General features: G+C 37.4%; 2 protein-coding genes across 3 annotated transcripts; one reads left to right on the top strand and one right to left on the bottom strand.

Annotated features, from left to right (window-relative positions):
* Nucleotides 1-8824: 8824 nt before the first annotated feature.
* On the top strand, nt 8825-16721 carry oxtrb (oxytocin receptor b). Of its 2 annotated transcripts, XR_015096300.1 has the most exons (3): nt 8825-9881; nt 13883-14251; nt 16597-16721. XR_015096300.1 is itself a non-coding variant. In XM_086087296.1 (2 exons), the coding sequence occupies exons 1-2, from the start codon at nt 8960-8962 to the stop codon at nt 14125-14127; spliced, it is 1167 nt and encodes a 388-aa protein (XP_085943422.1). In that variant the 5' UTR covers nt 8825-8959; the 3' UTR covers nt 14128-14509. The 2 variants fall into 2 exon arrangements, 1 of the variants encoding a protein (XP_085943422.1); XM_086087296.1 differs by lacking the exon at nt 16597-16721 and having other exon boundaries at nt 13883-14509.
* On the bottom strand, nt 15849-19225 carry cav4a (caveolin 4a). Its single transcript, XM_086087297.1, has 3 exons — nt 18958-19225; nt 17896-18083; nt 15849-16732 (listed from the first exon to the last, which is right to left on the bottom strand). Exons 1-3 carry the CDS (start codon nt 19183-19185, stop codon nt 16582-16584), a joined length of 567 nt encoding a protein of 188 aa, XP_085943423.1. The 5' UTR covers nt 19186-19225; the 3' UTR covers nt 15849-16581.
* Nucleotides 19226-20889: the final 1664 nt, after the last annotated feature.

The raw sequence follows: 20889 nt of genomic DNA on the forward strand, positions 1-20889 counted from the left end.
GTGCCTTGTTGCACTTTCAAATACGTCTTCACTTGCAGTTTTCTTCAAAAGCACTTAAAAAGGGCAACTTTTTCTCCTACTTTTTCTTTTTCTATTCAGGTTAATATTTTCCAGAACTTAAAAGTTTGGACTTTTTTTTCCTCTGCTGTGGCAACTCAATTATTTTCATTTGAACTGACTTACAATTTTGAGTTTTTAACAACTGGAAGAAATTAATAGGGCTCATAAATAAATAAATAAATTACACCATTTTGTGTTGCTTAAACTCAATGTTTATTCATTTGTGTTGTCATTGTTTTAAGTAAGCATAGTCAAATATATACAAGTATTATTATTATTAGCATTATTATTATAAATATATATACTTTTTTTTTTTTACTTAAAAACGTGACCCTTTTTGGGGGGGGGGGGCTGGATTTATTGCTTTAATTAAAATGAGTTTACTAACTTAATATGTCAGACATCTGCTACTGAACAGCAATGATAATATTAGTAATGATAAAACAGTGCATTATTGTGAAACAAAATTAAAATTAAGGCAGACCTCAGGGGGGGGAAAGAAAACTCAATTGGAGCACTTTAAAAACAACGATTGCGGCATAAAAAGTTCTGTACACAAAGTAAAGATCAGACATAATAGCAAAGACAGTCAAAATATATATATATATATATATTTTTTTTAAACAACAACTTTAAACTAATTAAAAAAAATGGAATAGCACAAAATAAACCCGTGTTGTCACAATGATTAAGATGAACATTTTTGTGCCTTTTTGGCTTTTTTCAAAACATGTCCAATGTCGTGTGCCTTTGAAGCTGTAATCACACTTGACGTTTTATTTTTTTAAATCATAACCGAAAACAGCTTGCCAAACGCTGGGCACATGAGCTTGCTTTTTATGTCGACCCCAAAACAATAAGTGCTTTTCTATTTTTCCCTTTTCAATGCACACACACACACCGGCACGCAACCTCACGTGTTGTCAAAGTGCGCACCCAATTCCCCCATGATTACTTCTACTGAACATATATCGATGACTAACTAAGATACTAAAGGAAACACTGCTTGAAAATGTGTCATCTAATTACCGATTTCCCTTGCGTTGGTTCTGAATGTGGAGATCTGCTCAGGGCAGGGGCAGAGCTACTCTAGTGGGTTACAGGGCTATGGGCCACCCCAAATCATGGGAAAATCCTAAACTGTTTGTCTTATCAAAAAAAAAAATAATTGCTGTAACACATTATGTCTTCAATTTTGCTGTATGTGGCCCTAAAAGGAAAAAGTTGTGACACCCTTGGATTAGACTCAATATTGTCAGTATGGTTAGGGTTATTTGCACAGTTTGATATATTCTCAAGTTCAACACGTACAATGAGAGCAGTGACAACAATAGCCTCCATTTCCACTGTACTTTTTTTTACATGCGTCCTAGCATGATTTCCAAAACGGAATACACGCGTTTTATGTTAAATGGCCGTGAGCACCGCACACTTTTTGAGATTGGATATGGGTTAACGCTCGTAAATCTCCCGAGCAGCTCCAAAGAATGTTGGCTCCTGGGCAATGCCCGGAGCGTCGCCGCACAAAACAAATTTCATGGCTATCATCTTTCTCTGGATGAGACGCAGATGTCGGATCCCGTTCCCACATTATCATTGTAATGTGTTACTTGTGGAATAGTGTCTCAACGGGAGGTCGGCTGTTTGTTTACTCGCTCTAAGCTCTTCCTGTGGACACTGCTGTCAACATGGAAAGCTTTTCGGTAATTGCATGCGAATAAAAGGAATGCGTTGCTTTTCTATTAACGTTCTATTTCGATATCTAGAGCAGCCGCTGCTTGATTGCGGCCTCCGTGACTAATGGAAGAAAGCAAATACAAAAACATTCCCACCACGCAAGTATTAGTGTTATCGAGAGACATCACGAGCCCACAAAGCGCATTTGAGACGTCTTTGATGCTCTTTTTAAAGTGGCCGCGGTGGAGATTACGTCAGGTACGGCGGGACTTGCGCCGTGTGCTTGTCAAGAGATCAGAAGTAATGAAGAATTGCATTACGAGCAAACAGTGCTAAGCCTGCAGACAACAAGCTGACCTGGCATGTCAATATTTGAGATCTGCTTCCGAGGCTTCCAGCAGAAACATGACTGAGCTCGGCTTTATCCCTCACATCCTGCGTGCGCACACTGATGTAAAGCGGCATGTGACGCGCGCATACATCATGATCATGTCTGAAACAGAACCAGATATTTTTTTTACCAAAAAAAAGTCATGACTACAGGCCGGTTTAACAAGGTAGCAAAGTGGCACAAAAGCAGAGATTCAACAAGTGTTGTATGCATACAACTAGTGGTATATTGGCTCCCTCTAGTGGTGCACAAAATAAATATAATCAATGATTTTCATGAGACAATGCCATAAAACCTTTCTCAGGCAAGTTAGTTTAGTGCCATCTAGTAGTGAACTAGACGGTACCAATTATTATTTGGAGTGAGAGTGTGGCTAGCTAGCAAGAACTCGCTGGAGCGGCTAAAAAGAGTGGCTAGCGGGAGAAGCTAGCAAAAGCGAGCAAGAGCAGAGGGAGACAACCGGGCATATGAACCATTTTAAAGTGTGTGAAATGTCTTGGGAATAAATCTTTTGTCACACTCCACCTCTTCCCTTGCTCTTCATTTTGTGAAAAAATTGTCAACATAAAAAAAATACTTTTACCTATTGTAAAGAGAAATAATGATAGTAAATAAATGAACAAACTACAAATGAAAAGATTACAAAATAAACAAATCAATTATACAATTGGTGAAAATGTGAAAAACAAAAGAAAACAAAGTAAAAATAAAGAAATAAATAATAAGAATCCAGTCCTGGTTCAAACTGTCGTCATGAAAACTTTATTTGTCACATTGTTACAGTCGCACAAGTGTAAAAAGTAATACAAACACTCCTTTGGTAACAAGTGACGACACGTCGAGGCAGCTAGCCAGTCACCGGCTCGTCCTCTAGCGCTAGCAGCTAACATTAGCAATGGTCACAGCATTGATGCTCCTGTGACTGACACATGGCAACTTTTTTTGGGCCGATGTGGCTTGAGCCCTATGACTTCTGCCTAACAACAATCATATTATATCAATATCATATTTAGGAATGTTTTGGGACCTCTTGCCCTTTTATGTCGAAAATGAGCCACAGAGCCTTGGCGCCGTTAGCCTTACTAATGTGTTTACTCGGTTGCATGAGAAACTGAGGAGGTTTCGACGAGTGGTTTGGACTTAATTGGTGAGATTATGATTGATCAAGACAAGCGGTTTAGTTAGATTGCGTGCACATGCAAACAGTGAGGATGTTTCGTGTTGAAAAGCGTTTGTTGAAAAGCGAGCAAAATTAGAAACAACTGTAAAATGTTTCCCAAATGTCGCCATATGTAACTAGGACTCTAAATGAAAAAGAAAACAAAAACCGTGGCTTAACGTACCGCCAAATATTTCGTGATTAAATTTTTTCATGAAATGTCATTGATAGCTTAGGGCCGTTCGACATTCGAGGTCGTGCCGAAGTGTTAAGCAATAATACACAAGGGAGTAAAGCGACGGTGCGCAGGTAGAGCTGCAGAGGAACAAAGAAAGACGGGAAGTCAAACAAACAGAGAACACGTCAGTGAAGCTTAAAAAGAAGTCAAAACAGGAAAAAACACAAGATTGTTTAGTTCTTCCTTTGTGGCAAGTGGAGCAAACTTCCCCAAAAGTGATTCTCAACATGTCACTCGCTGTTCCACATGACTATCAAAAGGTCTCACCTTGACGGAGGCCTGCTCTGGAATCCGGCTCGAACCTTTTCCTGTGAGTCCCGGACAACGCGCTCCCGCCCTTTTCCTCTCTCGCTCTCGGGAAATCAAAAGGAAATTTCATCGAGGGCTTCATCGGAATGATTACATGCCGTACTTGGCTTGGGCCGTTGAAGTCTTTGCGTCCCGGTTGAATGGCCACATTCGAATGTATGTCAATATATTTAGACGCACGCAATGATACATGTAGGCCAACTCAGTACACATTCCATCCACCATGTTCATTCTGTTATTGGAGCTTTTTTTTTTTTTTTTGGCTTGCTGTGTGGAGTTTGCATGCTTCCTCCCATAATAATAAAAAAAAAAGACTCAAAATGGTCCATATGCGTGAGTGTGAATGTCTCACCCCAAATCAGCCGGGATCGGTGCCAGCTCAGCCATAAAACGAAGTGGGGAGGATAAAGTCTTTATGAGTAAGCCAACTTTTATGAGTAAATGATCATCCTTTCTCATTCAAGTGCTTCCCTTCAACAGCTAAATGACCAAATTGTCAAACTCTGTTGGAAGTAAAACATGAAAACTGTAAAGCATAAATAATACTGGAGAATTTTTGTTGTTGTTGAGTTAGGTCGGACAGCAGTTTTTAGCTTATTTTTGGGTGCGGAATCCAAAATTGATCTCAGATTTTCTCTATCACGTCAACATTTTTTGCTGTTTTCTTAAAGTGTAAGTCAACCTTAAATATTACTTGACAATAATATGTTAAATGTGACCTCACTAGTCTAAACATGAAATTCTGATTAATATTACATTTGTGGAATATGAGTTATGCGGTCAAATCCAGCCATTTTTTCCCCCATCTCTGTCATGTTTCGGTTTTGTAGGGGTTGGGGTTTTGTTTGTTTTGGGTGCGTTTGTTGTGTTTGTCTGTGATTGGTGTTTGTCATGTGTTCCTGAGTTTTTGTCTCGTTATGTCTGATCATCACGTCCACCTGTGTGTCTCTTCCCTTCCTAGTGTGTGTGACCATTCAGTGTCCTCAGCCTATTGTGTTCCCCAGGTGTGTCTCATTAGTGTCGGTGTATTTAGTCTGTTGTGTTTGTCCAGTCTGTATGGGAGCATTGTCGATGTCCACGTTATGTGTGGGAGTCTGTGGTTCGTTCCGTTTTGTGTCAAGCTAAGCTAAGCTAAGCTAAGCTAAGCTAAGCTAAGCTAAAATAAGCTAAGGTAAACTAAAATAAGCTAAGCTAAGCTAAGCTAAGCTAAGCTAAAATAAGATAAGCCAAGCTCTTGTCAAAGTTAGGTCGTTTTTGTCTCAGTCTAGTTGTCCACGTCTCACTTAAGTCATCCACGTTTCAGTCTAGTAGTCCTCACTGCCAAGTCTTCTTCATCTTCATTGCCACAGCTAACCCAGTCGTCCACGTCACAGTTAAGTCATGGCGGCCAGTCTCCTCTCGCCCAGTCTGGTCCTGGCGACCAGTCTCCTCTCGCCCTGCCCCGTCTTGGCGACCAGTCTCTACTTGTTGTAATAAAATTCCTCAGTAACTATTTGTTTGAGTGAAGAAGAAAAGAGAAAAAAAAAGCAATCAGAGCTCGCCTGTTTTCTGAAGCTGCACCGTGATTGGTTGTTGCCTGAGACCTGAGCAACATTGATGTCATCTTCAGTCGACGGCAAGTGGAAAAATGGCTGCCCCCTGAAATGGATTAACTCATATTCCACTAAGGCAATATTAACCAGAATACCATATTTAGACTAGTGTGGCTGCATAGGACATATTTTATTGTATTTATTTATTTACTTACTTGTTTATTTATTTACTTTTTGGGGGGGGAAAGGGCGGGGGTGGAGAGTGGGGGTTGACTTCTCTAAAAAAAAGAAACAACTCTAACAGATAGAAAAATGACTATTGTAAATTATTATTTTGTTTATTTATTTAATAATTTCCTCTTAAATCCTTGATTTGTTTTATTTTATATTTCAATTGACTTATACTTATACGAGCAGTCGTGGCTTTATTTTGGTTACTTTCTGTGTTTTTGTCAGTTAGAGCTTTTATTTTGAAAGAATAGGGGATAGGATATACTGTGGTTGCTCCCCTCCATTCAATTGGCTTCTGGCCTATGGAGGAGAGGCACGTGATAGACGTGGGTTCACGCAACTTGCTGTCCAATTTATTTATTTTTTTTACATTTGCAGAAAGCTCTTCTTACTACAGTCTTACTACAGCTAAATCAGTGGAATTTTGCTTATATGGAGGGTAAGCTGTGGAGGGAAAAAACAAACCCCAATCCAGATAAAAACAGCCAATCAGAGATCTGCTTTATATTTACTGCATTTGATCTTCCGTTAGCACATCCAAGAAATATAACAAAACTATATCAGATATATGTGTAAATTAAAATACCACCTCTGTAAGAACATATTTCCATCCAAGTGCGTTTGTGTATAATAAGAGGATATAGACACATGATTTATGGACGCACCATGAATACAGTACATCCATTTAAAGTCATGGTGCTGAGGTAAAACAAACGTGGCTTTAAATAGTTGAAGTGGGAGAAGAGGAAGGCAGGACCTGTTCACTGTTATCATTGAAATGTTTCAAGGAGCATATGGGAAACATTTGAGACACAAGTTGGAGGTGAACGGGCTAGGAAAACAAACGCGCTCTTAATACGGATGCTTACTTTTGTCGCATATGTGCTTATCAGGCCAACATATAACAAGTGCTGTCATCACATGACAACCACAGCGTTCTTTCTATATTACACTTTTGGTCTGGTTCTTCTCCATGCTTGTTGACATGACAGGGGAAAACATCTCAGACGATTTTAGGCTTGGTTAGCTGGCGCAATGAACCGCACGTAAAATGAAATATAATTAATAAACCATTTATAGGCGTCAAAATTCATTTGAACTATTTTGATCAGTTTACATTTTTTTTTCCACTTTTGTCAACATAAGTATGAAAACCTAGATTTTTTAAATTGTACATTTAGAACAGATATGAAATTTGTGATTAATTGTGAGTTAACTAGTGAAATCATGCAATTATTTATGATTACAAATTTTAATCGCTTGACGCCCCTAATTTTTAATAATCTTTTCTATTCAATTTTTTTTATTATTTAAATATATATATATATATATTTTCTATTAAACAAAATATTTTAATAATTTTTTAAAATTTTTAATAACCTTTTCTTTAATTTTTTTTAAAAATACTTTCTTTAAAAATATATATATTATTATTTTTTAATCTTTTTTTAATTATTAGAATTTGTTTTGAAATAATCTTTTCTTTAAAAAAATAATTTAAATTATTTTTAAATTTTAAATAATCTTTTCTATTTAAATATATATATATATATATATATATTTTAGGCTATATTATATATATATATATATATATATATAATATATAAAATAAAATAAATATAAATATATATATATATATATATATATATATATATATATATATATATATATATATTATATATATTTTCTTAATTTTTTTTTACATTTTTGTAAATAATGTTTCCTTTTTATTAATTTATAGAAATAAAGTGGATTTTTGCCATCTATAGCCCATCTATAGCCGTCAATGGCAGTGAATGAGTTAATGGTACCTTGATGAACTCATTCATGATGTTATAACCAGACAAACAGACCAACTTTTATAAATGACTGTTTTCCACAACTACCAACTACTAATGGGTGTGTCTATTTGTCTGCTCTCTTATCCTGTGCTCTCCAGGCACTGCTATTGTTTACCAACGGAAGTCTTTTTATAAACTGTAACTTTGATAACGTGCTGTGATACTTTTTCTAACTGGCAAAGGGCGGAAAGCACCAATTGGCAACCGCTCATGTACTCTAACTGTGGCAGTTTGTGAAGTATATATACTGTGTGTATATATATATGTTGACCACCAATGTGAACTTTTAGCATACGCTTACATCATATTTGCTCTTTATAGTTAAAATTAGATTAAATTCCCTTTTGTGCTTGAAATGGAAATCGTATGTTTTCATTGTTGCGCTGACAATATAGCATATTGTTTATAATACAAGACGGCAAAAAAGAAAAGAAAAAAAAGAGCTATGTGCTTTGCCGTAAAACGTTTGCAACACACAACAGGCGTGTGAAGTGAAAGCGACTCAGTGTTAGCGAGTGTTTGTTTAGCTTGGCAGCGGCCAAGCGAGCTTCTAACGCGACTCGGCGGCTTTGTGAACCTTCCAGCGCCACACGCATGCTTCAGGTTCGACAGACGGCTGTTTTCTTACCTGCGCAACTGCACTGAGACCTGCACGCAGATGTGAAAACAGCAGAGTTCATTTGCCGTGACCTCTGACGGCTCCCTGTCACTTCCCGCAGCGGGATGGCGCCGCATTTATGTCATGGTTGACATGTCGTAACATGCTGGTCTGGTCATGCGTCGGGGATTCACAGTTGGAGTCCATGTCAGATGAATAGTTATGGTGTTATTTTTCTGTTTTATTGAATATTGTTTCAATGTTTTTTTGAGTAACTTTTTTTTCTGTTTAAAAAAAACATTTTCCTCTGTTTTTCTGATTTTTTTTTTCAGTTTTGCTGAGTAAATTTCCCTGTTTTATAAAATAATTATTTTTCAGAAATATACCAAAGCGACTGAGGAAAAACTGTCAACTCAAAGTGAACAGGTGTTTTCAAATGGTGACCATTTGTTCCATGTGGATGCTTTCTAAAAAAAAATTAAAAAAAAATAACCTGCTTATGTGGCATTAACGCACACTGTTGATTTAGGAATCGTTATTTATTTATTTATTTTGAGGAGGGGGCATATTTAAGATTTAATTTAAGAAAGACAGGCGGTTGGTTAGTGAGTGATAGATAGATAGATAGATAGATTATTTATATTCTATTATTAGAGTATATTCTGTATAGCATATATGTGCTGTAATCCATCAATTTCCCACAGAGGAAAATGCGTTTCGGGGAGGAGACTGCTGTGCCCATAAAGCCCCTCAGCAGAACCGACTTTCACTCAGTTAGACACGTGGATGTCAACGCTCTTAAAGGGAAACGTGTTATTTATCATGCCCTATTTCATTATTTGAGCCATAATTGAAGCCAATCGTCGGGAGCTTGTATGGACTCCGTCTTCACGATGTGACCTGGCTGCGCCCTTTTACGCACGATGGAGGATTTTTTACGCGCGGACGACAGCCGACCCCACAACGCGTCGAGGGTCAGGTTGCGTTCGTGCATGGAGAACGGGAGTCACTCGGCCAACGCCACCGCCAACCCTTTAAAGCGCAACGACGACGTGGCCAAAGCGGAAGTGGCCGTGCTGGTGCTGGTGCTGCTTCTCGCGCTCACCGGCAACCTGTGCGTGCTGCGCGCCGTCCGCGCCTCCAAGTCGCGCCCATCTCGGATGCTCTACTTCATGCGGCACCTGAGCATCGCCGACCTGGTGGTGGCCATCTTCCAGGTTCTCCCGCAGCTCATCTGGGACATCACGTTCCGCTTCTACGGGCCGGACGCGCTGTGCAGGCTGGTGAAGTGCGCGCAGGTGGTGGGCATGTTCGCGTCCACGTACATGCTGGTGCTGATGTCCGTCGACAGGTGCTTGGCCATCTGCCAGCCGCTGCGACCCGTGCGCAAGGGAAGGGACCGCGCGTGCGTGGGCACGTCGTGGCTGCTCAGTCTGATTTTCAGCACGCCCCAAGTGTACATCTTCTCCCTGCGGGAGGTCGGGGACGGCGTGTACGACTGCTGGGGGGATTTTGTGCATCCGTGGGGCGCCAAGGCGTACATAACGTGGATGACCCTCAGCATTTACATCCTCCCCGTGGGCGTCCTCAGCGTGTGCTACGGCCTCATTTGTGTGAAAATCTGGCAGAACTTTAACCTGAAAACCAGGAGGGGACACGTCTTGGCTCTGACAGACAAAGGCGCGCGTCACCCCTGTCGGGTGAGCAGCGTCAGGCTCATCTCCAAAGCCAAGATCCGAACCGTCAAAATGACTTTCGTGGTGGTGCTGGCCTACATCGTGTGCTGGACTCCCTTTTTCTTTGTCCAGATGTGGTCTGCGTGGGATGATGCTGCCCCACGAGAACGTAAGACACCCAAAATGCACTTTTACGCGCCCTGCCATAACATGCGCCAAAGGAAAGCAACAGGAGTTGGCCTACTATATAACTTTAAATAAGTAAAAATAATAATAAATACATACATTCATTAATAAATAAAATTGAAAAAATAAATGAATGAGTTCGTCAAAGTCAGTAGAGGATGAGTTTAAAAACATTGTCAAAATTACAAAAGTAAGGACTCATTTTGCAATTGAATTATTTGTAAATAATTGAATCATATCATGGCATTTTTCAGCCAATTACTTTGTAAAAAAACTAATCAAAATATGTTAAATATATTTGTAAAATTACTCACATTTTTTTTTATTGTTTATTATATTGTATTATATGATGATGATATTATTATGTATTTATTATAAATAAATTAATTAATTCAAAAAAATACGTTCATTTAAAAAAAATAACAGAACAATTCATGAATACATTTTCATGAATAAAAAATGATTCAACAACTAAAGGACTTTTAAATGTTCTCAGTACGTGGCCCGCAAGCCTTATTTTGCCCAACACTCTTTTCTTATAATCGGGGCGTTGCTTTGGCGACCCGGCAGCCTTCCCGCTGTTGTCTTGGACAAGTTGAAACTGTAAAATGAAAATCTGTGAATCTTCGAAAATGCAGGTGACGAACTGTGAATATGCAGCAGTCGACTGCAATTTTAGAATTGCTATCTCTTTTCCACCATACAGCCCGACATCTTTTTTTTATGACTATTTTCTGACTGTCAACCTAAATCATTATCCTCACTCTAAAGAACTAGATTGAAATAATTTGGTTCCTCCCTAAAACTTTTTATTCAGTGCCAAAAATCAAGAAGATAGAAATTAAAAACACAAAAGCCATTCATGTATTTCAACAAACAATGATCAAAAAGTCAATCTATGCAATCAATCAAAAGATGAGCAAATAATTGACTCATTCACTGCCATTGACGACTATAGACGTCAAAAATTCATTTGAACTATTTCTATTAGTTTCACATTTTTTCCCACTTTTGTTAACAAGAGTATGAAAACCTAGAATTTTGTATTGTACATTAAGAATTAAAATTAATAATAAAAAAAATATAATTTGACGCCGCTAATTTTTAATAATATTTTTTTTCCCACTTTTGTTAACAAGAGTATGAAAACTTAGAAAAAATGTATTGTGCATTTAGAACAGATATAAAATTTGTGATTAATCTTGAGTAAACTAGTGAAGTCGTGTGATTAATTACAATTGAAAATTTTAATTGCCGGACGCCCCTAATTTAAAAAAAAGAAAATATTATTAAAAATTAGCGGCGTCAAATGATTATTTTTTTTATTATTAATTTTAATTCTTAATGTACAATACAAAATTCTAGGTTTTCATACTCTTGTTAACAAAAGTGGGAAAAAATGTGAAACTAATAGAAATAGTTCAAATGAATTTTTGACGTCTATAGCCGTCAATGGCAGTGAATGAGTTAATAATGAAGTCTTTGCACCTTACAACCATGAAAATTGGCACTCTCTGGCACAGTCCATTTCAAACTCAACCTTATTATAGTAACCAAATGTTCTCGAGCCTGTGTTGGATTGCATTAGTTTGCGCAAGTGTTCCTAATATTGTGACCAGACATCTTCCATGCGGCACAGATGAAAGTTTTTCTTTCCGTGAGATAAGACCTTCTTTTGATTTTTTTTCCAAAACATTGGGCCTGAATGGTGTACCAGACTTGTTCCCAATGGGCCCACCAGTCAGCGAATGAGAGTGTCACTGACACTGTTTATCAGTGGAAGGAAAAAGTTCATGGGAGCCACAGGGAAGGGAAATGGCCGACTCCGAAGAGTGGACACAAAAGCAGGGAAACTATTAAAACGTCATTATCCTTCAGTTATTCTTGGCATGTAATCGTGCAGGAGTCTTTAATGAACTCGTCCTTTTAAAAGATAATGGTAATGTGAAGCCATATCATTGTTAATGAGCAAATGATATAAAATGGTCAATTAGTGGTTTGTACAAAATACATTCACCGTGAATCTCATAAGATTTGCGTAAGAAATGCTATCATCAGAGGCAGGATTTTTTTTTTTGCTTCACTTTTGTTCACAATACAAAATATAATCATATTTAGTCTGTCGTATTCCTTCATTTCCAGTTCCGTTATCCCCGGATGCCCGGCCCGGTTCTCATATTTTAGAAGCCATGTAGGGAAGTTGACTTTAATGAGCTCAACAGGGCTTGAACTCCAAACGGGACTTTGTGCACTCATGCAATGTTTGCTTAACTTCTTCTCTTTGATATAGCGCGCGCTCCTTAATCGAATAAATGATGGCGTTGTCATCGTAATCCCCGTCTGGGCTTCAACATGACCTCGTCTTCATCCTCGCAGCGCCGCTCGCTAAAGAGGCGTGAAATCAAGACGGGTGTTTCATCTCTGGCTTAGGACAAATGTAAACGATAAGTCAAACCAGGATGAGGGCAATTTCCTTTGAGGGCAATTCCCTGCTCAGCTGGTTTGAGAGGCTGATGTCAAAGCACCCTCAAGTGGTCAGCACCTTCAGGAGAAAAAAAAAAACATTTGACACACTTCCACAAATCTGTTGCACCCCATTAGGATTAGTAAAAAAAAATAAAAAATACATGGAAACATCCTCTCTTTCCCCTTTCCCAATGGCATACTCCCCCCTGAGTGTTCTGTGCCTCCCATCACTGGAATTACAATCATTTCCATGAATAATAAATTACTTTTTTTCCATGCAGGACAAGTCACACTGGACCGAAGGCATTTATCATACTCGTTCCGATGGAAATGCACCAAAGCAACCTAAAGTTCAATTTGTGTGGCATCCCTCAAGGTTACTTATAATGCCAGATGTTTCAGAGCTTCTCACTTTGACTTAACAATGATTTGTAACCTGGTCCCAGCTGGCCTGAGCTGTGGCTGATCTATATGGTGTCGACATACAGCACACATGAGTGAAATCGTTGAATGTCTCCGTTCCACTCAAATGCAAAGATTTTTTTTTTCAAGAAAAAATAGTAGCCTTCTTCTTATACCACAGTAAGCTACAATTTAATTCATCTTGATGCTCAAACTGTGTCTTTACATTCTATTTTCCTCATTAAAAAAGAAGAAGAAAGAAATTACAAATATATTTGAGTAGAGTTTTGCCCAAAAAAATCGATTCTCATAAGAATCGTGAAACTTATTTAGTACGATTCAGAATCGATTTTAAATGTCCCAAAATCGATTTTATTTAAATTATTTTATACTGTCTTGCCTTTGTCTGTGTGTGCCTTTATTTGGAGCGCTCCTCATGTTGTACCCGATTTGGCCACTTAGGGGCAGTGTGGTTCTGATACACTGTTACGTTGTCGCCACATTAGAGAGTAGAAGGAAAAAGTCACGATCAAGTTATATATAGGATAAATTAAGACAAGGTAGAAAAAAGAGGGCTGATGGAGTTCAAAGACGGGTGAGAATAGAAAGGAAGAACTAAAGAAATGGTTGGGATTAGGATGACGGACAGGGAAAGTGAATTTAAAGAAAAAAAGGGGGGTTGGTTAAAGTGAGGCGGAAAATGGCGGAATAGTTCAATGTTTGGGATTAGGAAAGAAAAGGAAAGATTGTGGGGGGGGGTTGAGGATTAGAAGGAGGAGGGAAAAGAGTTTAAGGTTAAGGAGAAAACGGGGGGTTGAGTTAGAAGAGGATAGGGAATAAAAATGAAGAAATGGTTGAGAGTAAAGGGGTTATAGGCTCGGAAAAATAGAAATTTACAAGGTATACAGAAAAGACTAATAAACATAAAGCGCTAACAAAAGAATGATCTTGTAGCGCCAAACAAACTTTCCAACATTTGGCGCGTAACTGTTTTTATTTTGCATCTCCTCGGTGTAGATCTGAAGAAGCTTATCAGATGACCTCATTGCCCAGACGCGACCCCTTCCTCGCTTACACTTTCTCAAAGTCGCCCATTTTCTGCGTCCCTCTTGACAGACACGGCCTTCATCATCGCCATGTTGCTGGCCAGCCTGAACAGCTGCTGTAACCCGTGGATCTACATGTTCTTCGCCGGCCACATGTTCCAGGGCGTAACGAGCGGCGTCTTCTGCTGTCGGCGCTACGCGGCCGCGTCCTCGCGTGGCAGTCATCACAGCAAGTCCTCCGCGTACGCCATCAAAAAGGACAGCGGCCGCAGGAGCCTCTCGCACACGTCAAGCACGGCAGCGCCGGCACCTTGACGCTCCGTCCCCGCAGTCCGGTTGACGTCCTTCTTCTTCGCTGGCACGTCATTACATCGGCGGCCTCAATGGAAATATGTTTTCCTGGCAGTTGCATCCACGTGATGATGAGAGCAATCTCCAGGTTTGACTTTTTTTGCTAAGCAGAAAAGAGATGTTGGCCCAGAACTAGAGTGGGCTAACTGCAGGAAGGTGATTCAACTTTTATGCCTACATTAAAATCTGGAGTTCTTATTGGGGATTAATATGGCGATGATTGGTTCTCTTGTTTTCACAGAAATGTATTTTGATTAAACCCACTGAGGTACTATCTATTTGTAGGTTGGGTCCCAGTCAGTATCATTTTAGGCTTAAGCGGGATTAAAGACAATGGTTAGTGCAATACTGGTATTTTTTTTATTTCATTTCATTTTTCATTTTATTTACACTAATGAATCAGGAAAAGTGCTGAGTGAAATAGTTGTCTGTCTCCTATATGTCCAAAAAAAAACACACACACAACTAAACCTTGATTTAGACCAGAAATACCATGTTTGTTTTGCCTTTATTAATTTCTTCACTTATCATAAAAAAAGAAGAAGACCAAAATGGAGTTATCCCACTCACTCACTCTCAGCGGCAGAGAAAGGAAAGGGAGAGGTGGCAGGATCAAATCACTTTGGGTTAGGGTACATAGCCCTATTAAATATAAAATATGCAGCAGGCTTCTTTTTTTTCTTTTTTATATATTTTTTTAAATATTTAAAAAATATATATATTTTTAAAAAAAATTACTTTTTCATTTTTTTTTACCGCCACGACAACACCATCAAGCCACTTCTCAATTATGTGCAATTTCAATTTGGAAGTAAAGCGAACCAATACTGGTGGACCAGCCAAGACACCTTTCATCTCACATTAACGGGTTAGTTTTGACATTTTTCATGAAGTATGATTTTAAATCGTAAGGACACATGTAATGCAATAAAGACCCATTTCAGTCCCATATGTATGTTTTGTGTTTATGAGGTTGACCAATTTTGAACTCAATGCCAAAAATCCCACAAAGCCCCTGATGTATTACATTTGTGTTTTTAGTTTGACTGATCTTTGTGTTTCTGGGACCACCGCTTCTGCCATCGTCCATTTGCGTTCAACTGTATTTGCTGGAACGTTGCAAGTGTTTTGAAAAGTAGAAAACAACTGTAAGTAGGCTACGTCGTGTGATTGAAGCCTGCGTAACACTGCCCCCTTGTGGCTACATGGTGATATAAACAAGTACAATGGCTTAATAGTACATCTGCACATATACCAAGATCCAATACAAAAGCTTTATTCAAAATCTGTCTTAATTGAGATGTGTTCTCAATAATTTGGCCATTTAACGTGAACAAAGTATTTCGTAACAATACATTATGGAATCCTTGTACATGAAAAGTCCACAACTTATGGTGTAAAACATTGAGCAGTTTATTCTTTTTATATTACTTTTGTATTCAATTTTATGATTTATCAATGTATTTTTCAATTAACTCATTCACTGCCATTGACGGCTATAGATGTCAAAAATTCATTTGAACAATTTCTATTAGTTTAACATTTTTTTCCCACTTTTGTTAACAAAGAGTATGAAAACCTAGATTTTTTTTTTTACTGTACATTTAGAACAGATATAAAATTTGTTGCGATTAATTATTATTAAAACATTTAATCGACTGAGTTTTAATAATCTTTTCTTTAAAAAAAAAAAGATTATTAAAAAAAAATACAATTACTTTTCTTCTTTTTTTAAGAAGAAGAAGAAGAAAAGACTTAAAAATTAGGGGAGTCAGGCGATTACATTTTTTCATAATTAATCGCATGACTTCACGAGCTAACTCACGATTAATCGCACATTTTATATCTGTTCTAAATGTACAATCTTTTTTTCTAGGTTCTATACTCTTGTTAACAAAAGTGGAAAAAAAATGTAAAACTAATAGAAATAGCTCAAATGAATTTTTGACGTCTATAGCCGTCAATGGCAGTGAATGAGTTAATCATCTATGCAATGTAATTTGCAAATAATTAGTTTTAATCCAATAAAATGTATTAAAGGAAGTTTTGTATGCACAGCAGGACAAACTGCAGGAATAATGATACATAAATAAACGTATAAGTAATTATTAATTAGTTAAATTATTCTCATCTAGAGGGATCCGTTTCTTGTTTTAATTTTTCAGAGTTTTGTTGTTATTCATTAAAAAAAAAAATCCTTAGACAACCATAATAAAATAAAATAGAAAATGTTTGTACCACATAATGTTGTAAACTACACACTGTTACTAACTATTAGTTATTGTTTATAAATCTCACACACTGTCTAACTCTGACCGAAGCTACTGTAAACACATGATGATGAACACTGTCAGAAAATATCCATGTCCGCAAGTAATCCACTCTGTGTCCACTTTACAAACAGGAAGTGAGTGTGTGTTATTCCTCGGCCAGGTGAATGTCAAAGCCGCCACAGCACCGCCCGGCGCTGGTCAGCAAGGGCCGCACGATGACGTCCAGCGCCACCTTCCAGAACTTCTGCAGCCAACGTGTTCCCATAAGAATGCTCTTGATGCACGGGCTGATCATCCTGGTCAACACGACAACACATCTTAGTTCCTCTGGGAATATTCAATAGGGTTAGGGTTAGGGTTTAGGTTTAGGTTTAGGTGTAGGTTTAGGTTTAGGTTTAGATTTAGGTTTAGGTTTAGGGTTAGGTTAGGGTTAGGGTTACTATTGTAGCTTGACGTATCGTCACCCTGTCAAATGTCATTTATTTGCAAAAAATATTATTTTTTTGCCTAAATTATCTCCTCATGATGCAAAATGGTTACATTTTTGGTGTTATGTGAAAATGGCGATTATTTTAAGAAGGCGTCAATATATGGGTTTCTCTTTGACTATAAGCAATCATTTTTTAATTTTTATTTTGGAGGGTCTAGCTATTGAATAATACGAAAAAGCCATTTGCACTTAACAAAAGTCTGATTGAGAGACAAATACTTGCTACAGCAATTTTCCAATTACATAAGAAGTACTAGCAACTTTTTATTTTTTTTAAATTTCAAGGTTCGTTTACAGTTTGTTGAGCAAATAAATAAATAAATCAGCTAACTAATTGATCATTTTAAAACATGGGGTTGAAATATTGTTTAAGTCGACTGATTCAAAGCAAATTCATACTGTTAATTAAAAGCAAAAAATAATATCACATATTATATTAATTTGGATCTACTCAAGAGTTTTTTTTTAATTTATGAAACGTTAGATTTTTTTTCATACATGCACGCAAAATGCTCCATCAATTGCCTTTTTGAGGTATTAAGCATGAAAAAAAAATGCTCTGGATAAACTTGAGATTTTGGACATATTTTATAACAGTATTTTTAAATGATCAATGATTAAAACATAAATATGAATAATAAAATAAATAAACAAATAATATTTTTCAAAGGTTGATTTGCATAGTATTTTTTTATAATATGTATTATTTTGTTACACAAAATATTTATCAACTTCATGTTTAAAACAAAAATGTGGACTTTAATGTACTTTGTATTTTTACTTTTGAATCAACTTAATATTTGTTAATATTTTGCATTAAACAAATTGTTTCACATTTTGGATCAATTACAATATATATATATTTTTTTTTTTTTACTGAAGATGCTGAAAAAACAAAAGTAACTTTTTATTTGTGTATGTGTTTTTTTGTTTTCTTTTGTTTTTCCCCCCTCAAACTGGCATACTCACCAAATGTGTATGCAGCTGAGAACAGCAAAGATGATTCCGGAAAGGATGGACATGGGGATTGCCAGAAGCACCGTGACAATCCTGTAGACCCAAATCCGGCTGACTTCAAACAAAGCGTGGCTCCAGATCCACACTCGGTCCCCACTACGCACCGACACCGGCTCAGCAATAACATCCTCGAACGTCACCTGCGGGCCAAAAGTACACATGGTGTGGTGTTTTGTTTAACAAAATCAAACACTGTATACAAATAATACCAGCACATGTTTTGCTTTCATCCATCCATTTTATATTGTATACAAAGTAGTGATTTTAGTGGTCATAATTAACTCATTCACTGCCATTGACGGCTATAGACGTTAAAAATTCATTTGAACTATTTATTAGTTTAACATATTTTTCCATTTTTGTTAACAAGAGTATGAAAACCTAGATTTTTTTTTGTACATGTAGAACAGATATAAAATTTGTGATCAATCGTGAGTTAACTAGTGAAGTCATGCGATTAATTACGATTACAAATTTTAACTGCCTGATGCCCCTAATTTTTAATAATCTTTTCTTTTTCATTTTTTAATATATATTTTTTAATGCTTAATAATCTTTTTTTTATATATATATATAAGGGGAATTTTTTTTTTTAAATTAGGGGCGTCGGGCGATTACAATTTTTTATCGTAATTAATTGCATGACTTTACTAGTTAACTCACGATTAATCACAGATTTTATATCTGTTCTAATACAATGAAAAAAATCTTGGTTTTCATACTCTTGTTAACAGAAGTGGGGAAAAAATGTTAAACTAATAGTAATAGTTCAAGTGAATGAGTTCATGTGGGTTGAGTCAGGAAGGGCATTGAAAAAAATCATGCCAGTGAAATGTGCCATGAACGTGGGCGTGGCTGAAATACATCATTATTGTCAGCGGCCTCCAGGGCACAAATAATTGTGCTCGACAAATTCTGCCTAGCAACACGCCATGGCAAAAAGAATGCAAACAATTCTGCCGATCTAAGTCACTAAACTCAGTTCAGCCGTGATAGCATATTAGCATTTGCTACCTTGAGGCAGTCGTTCATCCCTCGAGGGTCTCGAACATCGATCAGAGGTTTGGTGTCGCTGATATCCACCAGAGAAGACGAATTAATACTTTCTCCTTCTCCCTGATCAGAGGGCGCTTTCCAAAGCGTCTCTGGTTGTTCCCCATTATCCAAATCTTCGGGGTCGCTGGCGTCTCCCAGGTCAATCTCGACCTCCTCCAAATCTCCCCCCTTCCTCATGCCGTCCATTGAAACAGGTGAACACAACACGGGGCAGACGGTAGAGACTCCCAACTGAAGCCAGAGACCCCTTTAGCTGTGGGCAAGGGGGGCTATATTGGGAAGGCTGTGCTGGCCTGGGTGGTATTTTCAGATGGGCTTTCAACTGGGATCACTTTTCGGTGCTATGGGACGATGGAGGGATATAAATACTAGACACACACATGATGGCAGTTCATAGTATTAAATGACAATTAGGAGTGGCTTACAGATGCGGGAAATGTTGGAATGCATTTATTTCAGACGAGGTCTAAAGTACGGAAGCGTATTGCATTCACTTGGGAAAAAAACCAACTCCTGTTTTTCTGAATTTTGGGGGGAAGCTTTGGGTTTTTTTTGAGTATTTTTCTTTCTTTCTGTTTTTCTGAATATTTTTTTCTGTTTCACTGAATTTCTTTTCTGTCAAAAAAATATTCCGAAAAACAGGCTGAAAAAAATTATTCCGAAAAACAGGAGGAAAAATTACTCAGAAAATCAGGGAAAAAATATATAATTAAAAAAACTGGAGAAAAAAATTGTTCCGAAAAACAGAGCTGGTGTTTTTTTTTTTTTTTTACTCTGAATTCCAAGTGACTTGTTGCAGACTCGCTAATAGCGGAAGCAGACACTTTCCCGCATACCTCCATATGCAATAAGATGGTCATGTTTACTTACTGGCTCTCAATAAAGAAATTAATATGTATACTGTATTGTGGTTTGTTCTCTAATCTGAGGGAAAACCCTTTAAAAAAATATTCAGAAAAACAATTTTTAAAAAAATACTCAAAAAAAAGGGAAAACTAATTAAATAAAATAGAAAAAATACTCAAAAAAAACAAAGCTCAGAAAAAGTCCAAAAAACATGCCTTTTTTTTTCAACTGACTGCAATACGCTTCCGTACTAAAGTTTATAGATCAGCTGTAAAGTTTAGATTTGCTGTGAATCACACGTTATTATTTTTTAGAGGATTGCACATTTTAACTGCATCCTTATTGCACACTTGCAGTGTCATCCTAAAAAATTGTCGCAAGCTGTATCAGCAACTGGCTATAATTTAGTGGAAAGTTAAAACAAGGGATGGCGTCGCAGAAAGATGTGATCAATGAGAATAATTCATCCACGACACCCTCCACCACCATTTTGAAAAGGAGTTAATGAGCCTTCGTGGCTGCATGTGTTAAGTCATCTCACTTGCAAGACACCATCAGAGGAAGAATCTTACAGCAAGTCAAGGCCTTACTTTCACAAAACTTTGTGATTATGTGCAGAGGTCGTATGGTGTTCCACAGGGTTCAATTTCGAGGCCCCTGTTGCTTTCATTGAATTTGCTGCCATTGGCTTGCATCTTGAGAAAACATGGTATTTCCTATGCACGTGAGCTATTTCCATTTGTGTACATACTAATATTCTGTCAAATTGTATTGATTTAATCAAATAAATGGCCTGTTAAACCACATTAGATTGACGAGATGTCATATGATAGTTGTACCGTAATATTGACTTTTACCACTTGAACGTTTAACTACGTGTTTTAGTTATCACTTCCTATAATTTTATGCAATGTCTGTAATATTATGTGTCATCTTTTTGGTTCCTGTTGTTACATTCATTAAATAATTATTGGCCTGGTTGACCTTACTGAGGACAAATGCTGCCAAAAAAAAAAGATGGAATGGTCACCTAAAGGCAGCCGT

This window comes from Leptonotus elevatus, chromosome 10, assembly GCF_054856555.1.
Source record: "Leptonotus elevatus isolate MCC_2025b chromosome 10, RoL_Lele_1.0, whole genome shotgun sequence".
NCBI classification, from domain to species: domain Eukaryota; kingdom Metazoa; phylum Chordata; class Actinopteri; order Syngnathiformes; family Syngnathidae; genus Leptonotus; species Leptonotus elevatus.

Coding starts and splice junctions, on each gene's coding strand:
- oxtrb (XM_086087296.1), top strand. CDS start 8,960: ATGGAGGATTTTTTACGCGCGGACGACAGCCGACCCCACAACGCGTCG. Junction 9,882..13,882: donor TGATGCTGCCCCACGAGAAC/GTAAGACACCCA, acceptor CCCTCTTGACAG/ACACGGCCTTCATCATCGCC.
- cav4a (XM_086087297.1), bottom strand. CDS start 19,185: ATGGACGGCATGAGGAAGGGGGGAGATTTGGAGGAGGTCGAGATTGAC. Junction 18,084..18,957: donor GGATGAACGACTGCCTCAAG/GTAGCAAATGCT, acceptor TTTGGCCCGCAG/GTGACGTTCGAGGATGTTAT. Junction 16,733..17,895: donor CTCAGCTGCATACACATTTG/GTGAGTATGCCA, acceptor CGTGTTGACCAG/GATGATCAGCCCGTGCATCA.